Here is a 19164-nt window from a genome sequence, read left to right as displayed (position 1 = left end):
GACCTGGACTGCAGCGGCTAGGTGAGTATTACTTTCTTTTCTTTCTCTAGCCTAGCTGGGACTGATTTTCGGGGTGAGGGCTTCTATTGCAAGCCCTCACCCCGAAAATCGGCGAACAGTTAACGCTGCCAAAAACGCGGCACCAAGTGTTGCCGCGTTTTCAGCAGTGCTAAAACCGCTGCCCATTCATTTCAATGGGCGACGCAGGGCTGAAAACGGCCAAAAATAGAACATGCATCGCTGTCAAAGCGCAGCGTTGGGAGGCGCTGCGTTTTCAGCCCTGTGTGAGCAGCCCCATGGAAATGAATGGGAGTGTTGTACAGCGTTTAGCGCTGGACTGAAAAGGCAGCACTAAACGCTGTATAAAATGCCCTGTGTGAGGGAGGCCTAATAGACATTACCTGCCTCAGTGAAAAGTAATAAAATAACACAACCACCACACCTTACAAACTTTGTTTATTATTTTATATTATTTTCCAGCTCATACTTTTATCACCCTAGCTAACGCAGGAAAGAAGAGACAATACCCCGAGCTCCTATATCACTGTTTGATAAATACTATCTATATTTTGTAACACTCTTTACAAGTCACCAAGAAACAACAGAGAAAGCCATTTTATGCAGAAGAATGTAATTTTTAGAGGAATGTCCAGTAGGGAGTCAAAGGTTTCCAAGTAGGCCATGCAATAAACTCAGCAAGTGCCAAATTTATTAGGCAGTGTTCAAATGAGTGTTGGAGGACTATCAGCAACAAAGTGACATCCACAAGTCACCACTGTGGAGCTCTATGCTCTTGTGGAGACCAATATTGTCATCTTCTAAATTATGGAAATGCTGGTGATATACATTGTGGATAAAATACCAGCACTTCTACCCCTCATCTTGCAGGCTAGGATGGCTGTTGGACCATAACGCTGGAGAAATTAGTATTGGGCCAGCACAGCCCAGGAGTGCAGTCGATTTAGTCCCAATCAGTTCAGTCTGGTCTCAAATATTTTATTAACATTTCCAAGCCCCCACTATGGCTTCCATTGTTTAACATCAACCTTAAAAATACAAACTGTAAAAACCAGTCCATTTTACTCAGATCTTTACGATAAGCCAAACAAAATTTAGTCCAATTCTTAAAGCAAAGCAAGTTCGTCTGAGATCAGTCTATGTTCCAAAACCAAACAGCGGGTAGCACAACTTCAACCTTAGGCGTATGGAAGTTTCATTTCTTTATTGGAATGATGTTACACCTGATAAGGAAAGCAAAGATTGTATGACAGATTCATGTAGACAGGAATAGGTTAACAATATGCTCAACACCAAGTGATGGTTGAGGAATAAGAATGCATATTTCTACTGATTTCAAGCATTAAAGACAATCAATGGACATACAAATTATGTAAGAAGTGCATTGATAAGAATTATCAATTCCAGTCTTTTTTCTTATAATAAATATTTCCCCCATCAACTCTCTAATGCATTTCTATAGTTCCACTTTCCCAATAAAAAGCCATGCACGCCTGCCCTGACATTTGCAAATGTTGTACTTCTTTGTTGGGCCGAAGGCCACCCCTGGATGACATTCACTTAGATGGGGTAATCCAGCAGCAGGAAATTATATTCTGCTACATCCACAACATAAATCCACATACTAATATAGATCCTCTTTCTTCAGTGCACCCATCCCTCCATTAGCAACACAGTCACGTGTTCCCAGAAGTTCTGTTGTTCTTTCAGCAGCTTTGATTACTATATGTCAACACATACCCACGTTACCCAGCGCATTCTGCTGCTACTGTTGTGTTGGCACATCATCAATGCTGGTGACTTACAGGGGCTAGCTTTGTAATAATGCAGAGGAAACAAGCCAATACACAGCTTGGTCCAACATTACACTGTGTATGGGAAGGGGCTATAAAGAAGCAGAGGGTAAAGAAAGGGATCTTGTGACTTAAGGTGCATTTAGACTGAAACATGATCGCTCAAACAGCAGTTTGAGTGACAGTTTTGAGCGATCATCTTTGCATAACTCTTAAGTAGCTAATTAGTTACTTAAAGAGTTAAACGCAGGCGGAGTGGGACACCACTGATTGCGAGAACTAAGCAGCTGTTTGCATATACAAAACAGCTACTTTGTTCTCGCAGTTATCAGCGGTGTCCCGCTGAGCTGATAGATCCGAGAAACAGCAGAAGTGCTGACAGCTCCTTTGTTCTTGGAGCTTTCAGCTGGTATCCTGCTGGAAAGTCCCAGCGGGATACCAGCTGAACGAATACTATCAGCGCCACCCGCTGAGAAAATCAGCGTGTGGCGCTGATAACAGTCATCAGTGATTTTTAGCTTGCTAGAAATCACAGATTAATGAATAGTGCACGAACAGTGCACGATGGAAGCACATTTAGACACAATTATCGCTCAAAAGAAGGCTTTTGAGCGAATTTTGAGCAATAATCGTTGTGTCTAAATGGGCCTTTCATTTTTCAACGAGCAGTGAGACTGCAACGAAGGTGATTAACAGCTCCAGTGTTACATCAGGGAGTGAAAGAACTGACATTTTTCTTGATTTTTATATGTGAAATTTTTACATACCTATATCTAGATGTACCTAGACTAGAGATGAGCGAGTATACTCGCTAAGGCATATTACTCGAGCGAGCAGTGCCTTAGCCGAATATCTCCCCGCTTGTCTCTAAAGATTCGGGGGGCCGGCGTGGGTGACAGATGAGTTGCGGCGGGGAGCGGGAGAGAGAGAGATCTCCCCTCCGTTCCTCCCCGCTCTCCTCTGCCACTCCCCGAATCTTTAGAGACGAGCGGGGAGATACTCAGCTAAGGCACTGCTCGCTCGAGTAATGTGCCTTAGCGAGTATACTCGCTCATCTCTAACCTAGACCCATTTCTGAGCTTTAGTTGGACCCTTGCATTAACCCCTTTAATAGGGATTTTTAAAACTCCCATTGCTGTGTCTTCGGTAAGTATTTCATAAATCATACACATTATATTGTGCAGTAACTGTTTAATCAGTTTAATATTTATTGCAAAGTTTCAGAATAAAACATTGCCAGGGTAGATTACAAATGCATTTTTTCCCCTGATTCTTACAGCTTTTACTAATTCACATTAAATGGGTCGTCCAGGACTTCAGGCACTTTTTCTATTGATGACATGTGTATAGAAAAGTCAGGGGGATAGCTATTGAAGATATATGGGCATAATATTGATTAAAATAGACAAATGTCTGTGCTATCCTTTGGAAGGGCTGCGTGCACATTTCGGCAGAAGGCCCTGCAGAAACAGCATCTTATAGATGCACTTGGAATGCCACTAGTTAAACATACAAATGTAAAATGTGTTGATACTTATACTAGTCCCTTTGCAATCTTATTTATGAGAGAACTGTGACTCTACCGTGTAATGCCAGAAACCCCTGCCACATGGCTGCAATAACTAAGTGATCTCCTGCAGCAAGGCAAAGTGGATGCAGCTCACATCCTAAGCATCTGTATCTAATTAGAGGCCTCTGCTACTGCACTCCTAGGAAAAATTAAGGCTTCTCGTGGGTACAGAAGCCCAAGAGACACAAAGAATCTATAGAAAGTTATTGCAACAGTGCAGCAACATTGATTAGCAAATGGAAGGCACAGTCCTCCAGACAGGTACAGTGTAAAGAGGCTTGTATTAGTACAGTCACATATTAATAACTGTAGGTGCGCTATAAAGTGGTACTGTCTAATGACAGCGGTGTTTTAAGTCTTCTCGGGTTATGCAATCGACAGACTTAGACACATTGTGAATGTCAAGTGGTTACGCAATAGGCGTATAGAGAACTATAGAAAATGTGCACATGGAATAACAGCCTACTGATTAAATGATAAAAATGTAGTCAACCTACCCCAAAAGCCCTTTCCCACTCCACCGCTGAGGTGTGAGTCCCAAATGAACTGATTTTCCATCTCGGACAACAGTCACACTTAATGGCTTCTGAAATAAAAAAAATAAAAAAGATAGTTAACCAATACCAATATATTTTCAAAACGCACATAAAACAGACATGGCTCCTCTGACAACTACTATAAGGGGGGATTTTTACCTGAATTCTAGATTGTTCTTACTCTCTTCTACTATAGAAGTCATATCAGGTGTGAAACATAGATGTGTACTTACCCCCTCACTGTGCTGTACTACAGCGGCAATATTCTGTAGAGTCTGAAAGTTGTTAGGATTTACAGAACCGAATGCAATTATCTCATCTCCAACTTGCAATCCCTAAGAAGAAAAAAAGAAAGATTAAGACATGCATTGAAGTAAAATGTAGTGATAAAACGTATATCCTCACCCACAGAAGAATCTCCTCAAATCAGCACAGTCTAATTTGTCAGATCTTCAGCAATGGAGAATAAGATTATGATGCTAATGGATACTTCGTTGGCACCATTACCGGTATCCATGCACATTTTACGTGGCTTCTGAATTATGCTCATTATTCAGTTACATTGTAATTGGAAATATTGGATTAATCAGTACCGCTAAGGGCCCTTTTACACAAAACGATTATTTTTCAGGTTCTCACTAATCATGGGATTCTGCACAACAATCGTTCAGTGTAAACGCTGCTAGCGACTTCGTCGTTCAGTTTCTGCAGGCATGGGATTCAAATGACGATTGCCCTGTGTTCATCAATGAATGACTGCCCGTTTACTGTTAGGCCTCCCTCACACAGGGCGTTTTGTACAGCGTTTAACGTTGCCTTTTCAGTCCAGCGCTAAACGCTGTACAACACTCCCATTCATTTCAATGGGGCTGCTCACACAGGGCTGAAAACGCAGCGCCTCCCAATGCTGCGCTTTGACAGCGATGCAAGTTCTATTTTGGGGCATTTTTAACCCTGCGTCGCCCATTAAAATGAATGGGCAGCGGTTTCAGCACTGCTGAAAACGCGGCAACACTTGGTGCCGCGTTCTTGGCAGCATTAACCGCTCACCGATTTTCGAGGGGGGGGGGGGGCTTGCAATAGAAGCCCTACCCCGAAAATCAGTCCCAGCTAGGCTAGATAGAGAAAAAAAGAAAGTAATACTCACCTAACCGCTGCGGTCTGGGTCGCGGCCGCTGGTCTCTGCCGCTCACCCGGGCTTTTCCACCAATCACAGCCCTTCATTGACTGTCTCAGCCAATCAGCGCCGGCAAGCTCTGATTGGCTGAGACAATCAATGAAGGGCTGTGATTAGACATCGAGCCAGCGCCGACAACCAATCACAGCACTCTATTGCCGGAGGCGGGGTTCTCAAACCTGGCCTACGGCAATAGACTTGGGAGTGCAGAGGAAGCCCGGATCAGCGGCAGAGACCAGCGGCCGCGACCCGGACTGCAGTGGCTAGGTGAGTATTGCTTTTTTTTTTTCTTTTCAGCATCCTTGGCTGTGTTTTCAGCCGAGCTGAAAACGCAGCCAAAACGCTGGCATAAAGTATGCCAGCGCTGCTGAAACGGGGCGGAAGCTGCAGTAAACGCAGCGTTGAAAAACCCTGCGTTTCTGCAAACGCCCTGTGTGAGGGAGGCCTTAATGGAGGTGGGCAGAGGCAATCTGCGGCCCACACCGCCTCCATTTACTGAGCAATCATCGCTCCTGTATGAAAACACTTTCTGTTTAAAAGGACCCATAGGCTGACAACACACTGTCCAACTGGCTGCATGTGACCAAACCAACCACCTGCAGTTGCTAACAACTGCGCAGTTTTTAATGTAAATTTGAGGGGCCATTGACCCCATTAGTGGGTGCGGTTTGGTTGCATGCAGCTAGTTGGATGACATATCATCAGCCCGAATGACTTGAAGTTACTCTGCATGTACAGTAGAACCATTTTTAAATTGTGCTCCTTTAACCCCTTAAGGACCAAGCACAGTAAATTTACAGCGCTTGGTCCCAAGCTTTCCCAAATAGCAGAAATACGGCATGGGATTAAAGCCTCTGCTCCTTCAATCAAGCAGGAGCAGGTCAAGTTCTTAGCCGTTAGTAACAGCTGAGAACTTGGAGGAGAAGGAAGAAGTGGTCTTTAACCATGCCTGCCTTCTCTTCTCCTGGGTAGACAATACTCAATGGGCGCTATGTACCAAGAAGTGAAAGTGGAAGTGTTTCTCCCACTACGTGACCTGGTGATCACATCACCGCCGGGATCCTCTGTTACAGCAGAGCTGCAGGGTCCAAGCAGACCCTGATCAGCTCTGTTAGTGACTGATGTCACTACAGGGGGATATTTTTCTCTATAACTCTCCTATGGATGCCCCAGCTACAGTGGAAAAGTGTGTAAAAAAATAAGACCACGTGAATGTCCCCCAGAGTTCTTATAGGAAGTCATGAGGGTCATAGATGGTAAAAAACAAAATAGTTACAGGATTAGGTTAAAAAAAATAATTACAGAATAAAAAAAATATATATATTTATATATATATACATATACACACACATCTATCTATCCATCTAGCCATCCATATACATACACACAAAAAAAATGACCGAAAGCCGACACCAACTAAAACAGTCGCCATATGCGCCCTATATTGCAAAACCAAACATTATATATCAGAACATCCAAAACAAAATGAGAAACCAATTCCCATACTTTATTTTAGTGTAAATATACCAATTTAAAGAAAAACAACTATAAGTGTTAAAAAAATATTTTTTTTAGCTTTTTACCCCCAATAAAACTAAAAACGAAAACAAAACTCAGTGAAAAATCTATTAAAAAAGAGCCCGATATGTCACAAGAAAAAAAAAACGCAACAAGAATAATTTTGGTAGCTAAAGAAAAAAAAAATAGGGCAGTAAAATCTCCACATGGGTAAAATCCCTGAAGCAAAGAGCCAGCGGGAAGGAGAGCAGAGGTGAGCCCGAGAGCGGGGAGGGAGTTTCACAGCCATGCTGCAAAACTCCCTCGCACTTCTGCCCATAGGAGCACTTCTGCCCATAGGAGCCCATGCAGCAACCAACGTATTCAGGCCCAAAAGATAGTTCCAGAACTATCTTTGGGCCCGACGTAAAATACCCGGTGCTATATTGGCTGGCCGGACACTTTTACATCGCAGGAATACAGCCATGTAATCTGATGCATTGGAATCTAATGAATCACATCACAGCGTATATCAGCCGACCATGAAAACGACCGTCTGATATACGCTCATGGGAAAGATTCCTCAAAGCAAACATCGCAAATATGAAGGAACCCATTGGAAAGCATGGGCTTCACATACATGAGATTTGTAGCACTGTCGCATTGAGAAAATCACGCGATTTTGTCGCCCATGTGAAAGCATCCGTAAACCAAGACAACGTTTTTCTTGGACATGGGAGAATGTATGAATGTCCAACACTGAAGGTCCATGAAGAAAGTGATATAGAGTTGGTGGGAGGCATGACTCAGCATTTTACTGTAGATGCTTCCCACCCACAACTGATGTCACTGGAACAAGCAGTTTCAATGAAGACCAGACAGTAAAATGTTCTCAATAAGATCAATAACATTAAACCAGATTATTAGAAATAGGATTCCCTTGTAAATCTCATTCCTACCCATTTTCCCTAAAAGGGGTAGTTAAAATACTCACCTCCCACAGCTGCAAATTAAGAACAGAAATCCTTTATTTCATGGGAAACCCCATTAAGCTTGCATGATAAATTAAAATGTATTGCAATCATAGCCATTTTTGTAGTAAACCTAAAGTGGTATTTCTGAGAAAGTTTTTTCAAATTTTCATCCATCCATGGCTGGATCGGCAGGGGTCTGATCGCTAGGAACCCCACTAATTAAGAGAACGGGGGGCCAGTTGGTCTCCAAGGGAACAGAGTGGAGATAATATAGGCGCACCACCACTCCATTAATTTTTCATTTCAATTAAAGCTCTGGAAATTGCCATGCGCTTTGCTTCTTGCTTTGTGCTCAGTAATCTTCAACAATTTGTCAGTTCTCATCCATACAGCAGATAGATGAAAACTTGAAAACAAATTCCACTCTCTGGAATATTCCTATAAAAGATGCAAAGCTATTTCTTTATCCTAAGACACAGGACCTAACTATTACTGTGTTTCACTGAAAGTAAGACCCACCCCGATTTTCAGGGGAAGGAGGAAGGACGTGGGCTTGAAATAAAAGCCCCAACCCAAAAATAAGCTCTAGCTACTCTACATGAAGGGGGGGAAAAAAAAAAACATACCCAGCAGGCGCCGTTTGGGTCCCTCCCGATGGTCTCCGCAGTTTCGGGCAGGCTTCCTTGTAGTTCTCAGCGCCGACAGAACATCACTTGCTGGTAACAGCGTTTGTAAAAACTGCCTCCAGCAAGCGATTGCTCTGATTAATTTTCTACCACCCCAGCTCAGCCAAATCAGAGCCAGCGCTCAATGAACCAATCACAGCCATCGCTTGCTGTAGGTGGGGTTACAAACCCAGTTCCCAGAAAGGAATTGTTCTGTTGGCGGTGAGAACTGCAAGCAAGCCAACCTGGAACTGCGGAGACCAGCAAGAGGGACCTGGACGGCACCTGCTAGGTAAGCATAAGACATTCCCCGAAAATAAGACCCTGTGCCTAATTTGGGGGCAAAAATGAATATAAGTCAGGGTGTTATTTTGGGGAAAACACAGTAGCAATCCTTTGAAGTCCCAGTGATGTAAACCTTCCAATTACAATGTCTCCTGCAAAGTTAAAGTGATGGGAGGCAGGTCACAACTACATTTAAGTAATATCAACATGTTAGAACATGAAGTGCTAGGTTTCCACGCCCTTCAATTTAATATATGCAGTTAATGTCATGAATAGTCAGTTATTGCCTTTCCTTGTTTCTTTTGCCCAGATTAAAATTTCATTAATGCCAGGAGTGTAAGTCACTTACACCCAAAATATCATGTTAACCATAGGTTTCAGATGTACCTCGGTAGGTACAACTGCAGCAAGACATTAATTCACTTACACACATACTAGCTGGAGACCCTGGCGTGACTGCATCAACTTTTGCAAAGGCATCAGGTAAACTTTGGTTGTGTTGTAGTGCTTCGGCCTTAGCCTCTGCCTCATCTTTCTGTCTCTTTTCTTTTTCCCGGGCATGTAGGTTGTGCAAGGCCTCTTCTATTTCCTTCATGATGGATTTATGATCATTTTGCAAACCTGAAAATTATGAGAAAAACACCATATGTCCATAGCGAGAATAAGCCAACATCCCCAGGGTTCTTCATCTGACATAGCGGCCTATCTCATTGATCGAGAACCATACCTCACTAACTGACTTCTGAGAAATCCTTTAGATCTAGTAGTATATAATACTCTCTACAATGTGACCTTTAGTGTTATTTTGTTATGTACTTTTCAAGGTTTCATATTGCATTATACCAATGCCTTTTACTATGTCGCTATCTATATCCCCCTGCGTGGGGTCTTTCCAGGCGCTTTGTGGCCATATTTTTCTATCCAAATTTCAATAAAGACGTATGAAACATAAGAATTATGAGACTTGAATTGCATATATTATACTGTCCAGTGCACACAGATCACAAAAATAACCTGCAGATTATCAAATCATACAGTCCTGTACTATAAACTAACATAAGCTTCCTGCATAAAATCAAGCCGACCAGAGATGCTACGATTATTGTGAAGAACGCAAAAATGGTTACCATTTTTAAGAAGAATATGCTTTATCTATTGGGCTAAGATTGGTTGCAATCAATGCAAATCTGGAACAGTGGGGGGGCGGGGGGTAGCAGAGGGGGTAATAGGAAAACCCTGTAAAGGATGCTGACAATATAAACTTGTGGCAAACGAAGAATAGCTCACAGATGATGTTATGCCGTGCAGTCCGCACTTGGAAAATATCAATGTCTGCTCTTGGGTATCCATCTCTGTCAACCAGGGGCCCATCCATCCCAATATTCTTTTGCTGCAAAATAAAAAAAGAAATGGTGTGTAAGTGGAGAACAAACAATACAAATATAGTATTTTATATTAATTCAACTTTGGTTCCTCAACACATTTTGCAGGGTATAGCCTCAGTAGCATCACTGTTGTCCTAAATGGATGGAAATGTAGAGTCCTTACATGACAGGCCGGTAGCTCCCGTTTAAAAGGGTTCTGTCATTAGAAAAAAAAAAAAAAATTCTATACCTACCTATTCCTTCCCCGTCAGTCTTCTTACCACATCTTCTCCCCTCCGATCTTCTCCTCTCTCCTCCATTCCCCTGGGTCACCTCACCTCCAGCCAGCCGATTCTGCTTCTTCCGGCGACAAAGCGTGCATTCTCGGCAGTCTCCTTCATGCAGGGCAATGTACCTAGTCACTAGTGACGTAGCGTTCACAGCCTAGCAGGGAGTGCCGAGCTATTGTTAATAGTATATGAACACTCGCATGTGCATTCTGGGCAATAGCTCAGCATTCCTTGCTAGGCAGTGAACATTACGAGAGTGAACGCTTCATAACAAGAAGAAAAGGATCTGGTCGGTTTACGGCGAGGTGACCCGGGGGACTGGAGAAGATCGGAGAGGAGAAGATGCGGTAAGAATACTGTCTAGGAAGGAATAGACAAGTATTGATTTTTTTTTCTAATGACAAAGCCCCTTTAAAGAGGATATATTGCTCAAATAGAAAATTGGCAATATAATCAATCAGTCAGAAGTTAGAGCGGGAGTCAAAGGTTGGTGGTAAGGATGTTACATTTACATACAGGAAATATTAGTATTTTCCTGTTTTGCAATGGTTGACAATTTTGCAAAAGTGACAACTCGAAATAAAGCCATTTTGGTTTGTGTCTTTAAATAAGTCTCACAAAAACTGATGGTAAAACTTTTTGATTAGGATGCCAAAATTACATCTCACCATTGATTTCCAAGAAGCCAATTCAAAGTTATTGGTTTGGCTGCTGTGCCCATTGTCACTTTTGCAATAATGGTGGCGACAAAGAATGAAAAAATGCCAATATCTTTTTTTTTTTTTTTTAAGTAAAGAAACATAATTAAGAAACTCTTCCAGGTGACTTTTCAGGATAAGCTGTTGTATGTGTACATGAGAACTAACACTTTTTGGACATGGTATGACTTATACCCCACATTCAACATTAGTTTTACACTTCCGTTGACTCAATTTCTATTAGCACCATCCTGTCTCACAGAGAAAAGATCCTGCTCCCCTATATTTCTGTAGAACGCATGCAAGACATTATTATACAGCAGTACTGAGCAGTGCAACTGTGAAAACAGCACTGGGGTTGGGATAAAACACTTACTACAGCCTGCAGCAGCATCTCTATCTTTCTCTCCCTTTGCAGCTGCTCTTCCTCCCCTCTCCATAGACTTAAATTGGAAACATCTATAATCTAATGCCTCCATAAGTTGATCTGTCTTGTCTCTCTTGACATGGATTTTAGCAGCATATTGAAAAAGAATGATTAATGCAAGAGGAGGAGGGAAAGAAGAAGTGGATGACAAGTGAAGAAAGACATCTTCCTAGAATAAAAGCCCTTTTACATGGTTTATGATCAGGTATGAATGTTTGTTTACCCAATCATTGGGCCATGTGAATAGGTCAGTGCTCTGCCGATGAGCGAGCAAAGGTTTGTACATCGGCTGATTCTCTTTTAAGTTGGCATAAAAATGCTCGCTGGTCGGCAGCACATCTGCCCATATAAACTGCGGGATGTGCTGCCAATGAATGCTATTTGTATGCTGATAACTGATAATTCATCCCCATACTAAATGCTCTGCTACATCTGAATGGCAGGCACTACATAACACGCAAAAAAAAAATAAAAAAAAAATCAGTCAGTGTAATAGGGTCAAAGATGTATTACAAAATTCCTTATATTTTTTAGATACTGGTTGCAAATAGTCTTAAAGTTTTTTTGGGCTCCGTCACATGACCATGTTTGCGCAGTCAAAACCTACGAGCACTAAACAAAGAAGAGAGCCCATTGATTTTGTCGTGTTTTGTGCAAGCATTTCGCGCACGGTCTTGCTCCATTTTGCCCAGCAAAAGAGCCATAGAAGTCTACGGGAGGTAAATACACAAGAAGGGTGTGACACTGTGCAAAACACAGGGAAAGGACACATCTGGACCATATTAGGCATTACATTCCACAGAAAGGGTGTGTCATATGTGCATGTGAATTGGCCTTGCGTGCACAAAAATTACAGTACTATGCGCAGACACGCACGCAACATGGAAATGATGTACCTTTTCAAACCTTGTGAGGCCTTCTGCACACGGGCAGGTTGGACTCCGCATGTGGGATTCCTGCAGCGCTCTTCGACCTGGTGCCCGGCCAGTGACTCCTGCTTACCGATCTGCTGTCTTCATCCTCTGCTGCATATATGCCCCCCGGCTAGCTGGGGCACATGCGCAGTACAGAGGATGCCAGGTCGCCGCTATGGCGATGGTCATGGGAGCAGCGTCACTCTGCAATAATGATTGACTTCAATGGAAGCCGGCCGTGCGTAGCCTGCACAAAATCGCAGCATGCTGCTATTTCTCCCCCGCGGGCGGGGGGGGGAAAAAAAAATTAAAAAAAAAAAAAATCACAAACTATTTCCGCTCATGGGCAGGAAATTGTGTTTTGCCACAGCATGCTATGGGCTGGATTAGCTGCTGAATCCAGAGGTGGAATCCCACTCCGGATTTCGCAATGCAAATCCACCAGTGTGCAGGAGGTCTTAATGTGAAAATACGCTGCAGCGAGCGTTTTTGCGCATACACTCGTGTGACTCTGCCCTTAAAATACCCAATTAGTTCTGCAGTATTCGGTGTAGCATTAGTTGAAGCATTGTTACACACCTGTAGTAAGTCAGTCAATGGCAGACATGGAAATTAAACGGATTGTCCAGTATTAGTTTATTTTCGTAGAAACAGCACCACTTCTGTCACAGATGTACTATTGCTATGTATTTCCATTCACTTCAAGCGGGATAAGCTGCAATATCAGACATAACTTGGTACATTTTTTCTCTCACCTCAGCGATTACATTTGCAATATCAGACATTGCCCAAAAACAAAGCACACCCATCAGTGTTCCTGCAGCTACTAAACCAGCAGAACGGCAAGGACGCTGACCTGGGGGCCGGTTACACATACCTGTTCTGCGGCTCGGCCTGCCTCAGGAAGATCAGCCGCGTGATGTATGTAAATGATGCCAGAGATGATCGGTCCATTGTTAGATAATGGCCCTGGTTTGTATTATAGCGGTATTCTGGGACTACTTACATTTTCTATTGATGATTGATCAATCAATTAACAGGGCTGCTGTCACCGTGGTAAGAGCTGACCATAGTGCAGCGGCCCAGGTTGCTATTACAGGCTGTGCTATGGTCCCTGCTTTACAGACTGGCAATTTTTAATGTATTTTTATCCTGAAGAAGGAGATTTGTTTTGTTTCCCCAAAACGCACTGAGCAAAAAAGTTCTGGAACATAAATTTGGAAGTTTCCAGCTTCTTTTACTGAATCAGAGCCGTCACAGACATCCTGGGGGGTTCCAAGGTGTGAGAAGTTCTTCTCCCCCTCTCTGACCAGGTTTACTAGCGGATTACCAACCATGGCTGACCATCTATATCCCCTGTGAGCCTCCTGACCGCCCGCTCGGTTTTCCTCCTGTAGTATCTATGTATTTCATATGACCATTGTGTTGAAGTCGTGGGTAGTGGCTGCTGACCCCCTGGTGGGAAGAGCTAAATTCTTCAGATGAGCGACTTTAGTGGCTGGATTCATTGCCTGATCGGATCTCCTGTGAGCACTTATCCCATTACCCTTATGTGCTTCTCCTGATCCCTGGTGCCTAAAAGGGATATTTCTAATTTTACACTTTTAGACGTGGTGGTAGCAAAGGCAGATATTGGCGGTCTTAAAGGAGATGTCTCGAGGAAGCAGTGAATTTTTTTTTTTTGCCCAGTCCCCCTAATTAAACATACATTACTAATTACCCCTGTAAATGACTTTCCTAGCTGGTTTCTACTTACCGTTCCAGCAACTTATAAAACTTTTTCCCAACATGGCCGCCAGCTCTTTTCGCATCGCTTGCTGTAGCCCGACGTGCGCGCTCCCGAGACGCTACCAGCTGTGTCTCCATGGCAACCAGACGCCCCGCAGCCGCCGACCGGACCCCTGGAGTGAACACGGCCGACCAGTCACCCACCGCCAGGCAGAAGGTAACCGGCGCAGCCCCCCCCCCCCCCCGTCCCAGCGACAGCCCCCCCCGGCCCAGCGCTAGTTCTCCCGGCGCAGCGACAGCCCCCCCCCCCGGCCCAGCGCTAGTTCCCCCGGCGCAGCGACAGCCCCCCCCCGGCCCAGCGCTAGTTCCCCCGGCCCAGCGACAGCCCCCCCCCCCGGCCCAGCGCTAGTTCCCCCGGCCCAGCGACAGCCCCCCCCCCGGCCCAGCGCTAGTTCCCCCGGCCTAGCGACAGCCCCCCCCCCGGCCCAGCGCTAGTTCCCCCGGCCTAGCGACAGCCCCCCCCGGCCCAGCGCTAGTTCCCCCGGCGCAGCGACAGCCCCCCCCGGCCCAGCGCTAGTTCCCCCGGCGCAGCGACAGCCCCCCCCGGCCCAGCGCTAGTTCCCCCGGCGCAGCGACAGCCCCCCCATCGCAGCGGCAGCCCCCCCCCCCCCCCCGGCGCAGCGGCAGCCCCCCCCCCCCGGCCCATCACTTACCAGGACAGCTGGACGGCGGGACAGCTTGGCGGCTTCTCCGGACAGCTCGGCAGCTCTGCACCTTCCTCTAACAGAGGAAGGTACAGAATGGCCGCTCCAGCGCGCTCCCGAGCAGTGACAGCTCGTCTGCGCATGCGCAGAAGAGCTGTAGCGGGGAGCACACTGAAGCGGCTCGTGCTGAAAGGAGAAGACCGGACTGCGCAAGCGCGTCTAAAAAAGCAAGCTGCCAGCGAATTTAGACGGAACCATGGAGACGAGGACGCTAGCAACGGAGCAGGTAAGTGAATAACTTCTGTATGGCTCATATTTAATGCACAATGTATATTACAAAGTGCATTAATATGGCCATACGGAAGTGTATAACCCCACTTGGTTTCGCGAGACCACCCCTTTAAGGGAAGGCTGAGCAGTGGGGGAGGTATTGTCAGCATGTCCCCCATGTCAGCGTTCCTGCAGTACTACTGGCTTTGTAGCTGCAGACAGACACTGACAGACGCCTTCTAATACTGGAAATCTTGTAAATGAAATAAAACAAAACACAAATAAACTTAATCACTCTTGTTACTTTTATAGTTACTATACTTTTTTTTTTAAAGTAGTTATTTTATAGTTTGAAAACTTTCAGCTGCACTTTATAATCCGGGCCACAAACACATGACTCAGGGAAAACACCAGGTTAACCCCTTATGTGCATGTACAGGTCCTAAATAAAGTAGGTGAAGTTATATATTTCCTGTAAAGGTCATTGTAATAGTAGACATAACACGATCACTGTGTATGTAGTATGTATCACACCTGTAATGACTGCCTCGTCCTGAGAACAGCATATACTGGGGTCTCACCCATCTCCCCAACTTACATCCTCCAGGACATCGTAATAAGCCTTTATCTGCGCCTCGATCTCGTCCTTCCGGACGATCAGCTGCTGGACGTCCTGCATGGATACGACGGGCTGACTCCCGGTGTCAGACATCGCTTACACCAGAGTAGAGGCTAGAGTGGAGTTGCTGGAAGGAGGTCTGACGTCAGAAGACCAGCTGATCAAGCCACGTGACCCTTACAGAGGCGGCTCTGGAAAGACGAGTGTCAAAGTTTTGTAGATGTGGAGGCACCGGGGAGTTTTGGGGGTTCGGCAGTTGGAAAGCACATGGGGGGCTGTGTGATGTTTGTGGGGTGCACTGGGTGAGATGCTGAGGATGAGTAGAGAAGGACATGGGGCAGTTCAGGGTGAGGGGTGATTTGAGAGGCACATGGAGGGGATGTGTGGTGTGAGGCGCACAGGGTGAGTTGTGGGGGAAACTCGGCTGGATATCGCGCTTACTAACGTGCATTTTAAACACAGATACAAGGGCTCTCACGCTTCACAACTGTCAATGGGACTTTGCAATTTTTTCGTGATGCCTTTTTAACATTATAAAGGCCCATTGACATGTGAGCTAAAAACGCGTTAACGCAGCGTTAAAGAAATGCAAGTGGGTAGGAGCCAGGGGCCCCTGCACATTAGCGTTTTTCATGCGTGATTTTTTTTTTCACACAAATTTGCTCAGTAGGACTTGCAAGTTCGTGCTTTGCAATTTTCTTGCAATGCGTTTTTAACATTAGAAAGTCCTACTGACATTCACGTTTAAAAAAACGCAGCGATATAGTGTGAAAAAAAACGCGTGAAAAACGCTAGTGTGCTGGGGCCCTGAGGCTGGGTTCACCTTAGCGTTCTTTTATCCGTTGTTAACATATCCTTTTTCAGAAGAAAGAAACGTATGTCTGTGGGTGAACTCACACCTGCGCTGGGGCTCCGTTCAGGGTTTCCGTCTCTTTGTCCGTTTTTTGGAGGAGAGAAACTGAAATAAACTGATCACATTTTCCCGTTTATTTCAGTGGCTTCTAAAGAAAATCTGAATGCTTTCACTTTTTTTTAAAAATGAAACAACGCAGTCCGCGATGCAAACGAATCCATAAAAAAACGGACTGGAGATGGAAAATGAAGAAATGGATTGAAACAGAAAACCTTCCATGTCAATACATTTCTATGGGCTGGAAAACGGAAATGTGTTCTTTCTGTTTTGCTTTTCCCATAACAGAACAGCAAAACGGAAATGCAAACGCTGGTGTGAACATCGCCGTAGACATCGGTCAGGGTCAGTTTTATCGGATCCATTATTTCTGTTTGAGATGCAGCTCTATTTTACCGCCTTTGCGAGTGCAGTTATAATAAATCCGTTTAATGGAATACAAAACACAATAGTTTTTATTGTGTTCATCCCCATAGAGTACAATGGAATAAAGAAAAATGGACAGGTCCGTTCCATCTGGATTTTTGTATTAAAAAAGTCCCCTAGAACAGTCTTTTTTGCCGTAAAAAAAGGAAGCCGATAGAACTAAAGCAAACAAATGAAATAAGTCCTGCTGAAATCTACATCGATTTTACTAGATTCATTTTTTTCTCATTTTTCTGCTCTTAGAATGGAAAATGTAACACTGATGTGAACCCAGCCTAATCCTTACTCACCAGTGTAATCCCCCGCTGGTCCAGTACTGCCACTCTGGTTCTCTCCAACATTTTTTGTACCCTGTAGTGGTGACATGTCTCTGTTTATTTATTTATTTTTTAATGAATTTTTTCCTGCTCTCAATCATATTTCTTTCCAACTCGGATGATTCTTTTAGCCCCTTCTCATCAAAGCTTGGCTGCACACACAAAGGTGTCACAGGAATGCTTCCAGAACTACCATACTTCTGTGGCTGCCCGGTCACCAGATTTATCACCAATAGAGCATGTATGGGACCATCTGGGACACCAACTTTGACAGCCTGCGAGTTTGCATGATCTAGAGGTTCAGTTACAGCGAATGTGGACTGATATGTCACAGGATACCATACAGAACCTGTATGCCTCCATACCCGCCTGTATCACACCTTACATCCAAGCTAAAGGCAGCCCAACAGGGTACTAGAGCCTCCATGCCCACCCGTATCACACCATACATCTAAGCTAGAGGCAACCTAACAGGGTATTAGAGCCTCCCTTCAAGTGCTCAGTTTCCAGCAATACATTATTCTTTTACTCTGATATTGTAATCACTTATTTATATCAGTGTTACAATCACACATTCTAGGTGCTTTATTTTTTTTTACATTAAAGGGGTTGTCCCGCGCCGAAACGGGTTTTTTTTTTTTCCAACCCCCCCCCCCCCCCGTTCGGCGCGAGACAACCCCGATGCAGGGATGTAAAAAAAAAACCGCTCAGCGCTTACCTTAATCCCCGCGCTCCGGTGACTTCTATACTTACCGGTGTAGATGGCCGCCGGGATCCTCTTCCTCCGTGGACCGCAGCTCTTCTGTGCGGTCCATTGCCGATTCCAGCCTCCTGATTGGCTGGAATCGGCACGTGACGGGGCGGAGCTACACGGAGCCCCATTGAAGAAAGCAGAAGACCCGGACTGCGCAAGCGCGTCTAATTTGGCCATTCGACCATTTTAGACGGCGAAAATTAGGCGGGCTCCATGGAGACGAGGACGCCAGCAGCGGAGCAGGTAAGTGAAAAACTTTTTATAACTTCTGTATGGCTCATAATTAATGCACAATGTACATTACAAAGTGCATTAATATGGCCATACAGAAGTGTATAGACCCACTTGCTGCCGCGGGACAACCCCTTTAAGTGTACATGATACATATAATAATGAGCACAACCAGAGGCGTAACTTGAAGCTTCTGGGCCCTTGTGCAAGATCTGTAACAGGGCTCACAACTATAATGCTTTACTCATAGTACTGGGCTCCCTATATGTAGAAGAGAGGCCTTATGGGCCCCTAAGGATCCCCTGCATCCTCTATAGTTACGCCACGGAGCACAACACTTCTGACTTACCAACTCATATCAACCAAACCTTGTAATATTATTCTTTGCATTTGATTAATGAAGTCTGGTAACTAATGTCGGTTACTGCTTGCTTCATTGCTTACCATTAATATGACCCAGAATGTTGCATCAGAACACTGCCTACTGACCAACAAGAAAGAGCTGTTTGCCTCATTTTTTTCTTCCTGATATTTAAGATATATAAATCATCAGATAAAAGTGATTTAGCAAAACTGACATTCTTGCCTGACATAAAGCCAGGCTCACACAAGCTTGTGGTAGAACGCTGCATAGATAACGCAGCATTTAATTGCGGTGTGTCCCCGCATATGGCAGCGATTTTTGCCTACCCATGACAGCATATCTTACACATGCTGTCAGGCAAAGGCTTCTTGGTTTCATTAAAAAAAAAATCCCACTGTGTTGCTTAGCGACGTTGTGTCTAAACGTCACACATATGCAATGTAATTGCGTATGTACAGCATTTTGTATGCACCCATAGAGGACAATATGGCCCTATCGTGGTAAAAAAGAACATGCTGCGTTCTCTTTTTGCTTGCGTATTATATGCAATGAAAAAATGCTAGTGTGAGTGTAACAGCATCAATGGATTTGAAATAATGCGATATACCATGTATTATAAGCGCCTGATATGCA

The 19164-nt window shown here is 44.5% G+C and overlaps 1 protein-coding gene across 1 annotated transcript; it reads right to left on the bottom strand.

The window, feature by feature from the left end:
• Positions 1–980: 980 nt before the first annotated feature.
• Positions 981–15664, bottom strand: PSMD9 (proteasome 26S subunit, non-ATPase 9). The gene is made up of 6 exons (XM_066603293.1): positions 15509–15664; positions 9803–9905; positions 8943–9136; positions 4151–4252; positions 3879–3967; positions 981–1241 (listed from the first exon to the last, which is right to left on the bottom strand). The coding sequence occupies exons 1-6, from the start codon at positions 15620–15622 to the stop codon at positions 1214–1216; spliced, it is 630 nt and encodes a 209-aa protein (XP_066459390.1). The 5' UTR covers positions 15623–15664; the 3' UTR covers positions 981–1213.
• Between the last annotated feature and the right edge of the window lie 3500 nt (positions 15665–19164).

This window comes from Eleutherodactylus coqui, chromosome 5, assembly GCF_035609145.1.
Source record: "Eleutherodactylus coqui strain aEleCoq1 chromosome 5, aEleCoq1.hap1, whole genome shotgun sequence".
NCBI lineage: Eukaryota > Metazoa > Chordata > Amphibia > Anura > Eleutherodactylidae > Eleutherodactylus > Eleutherodactylus coqui.
This window is presented reverse-complemented; position numbering and strand designations above follow the sequence as displayed.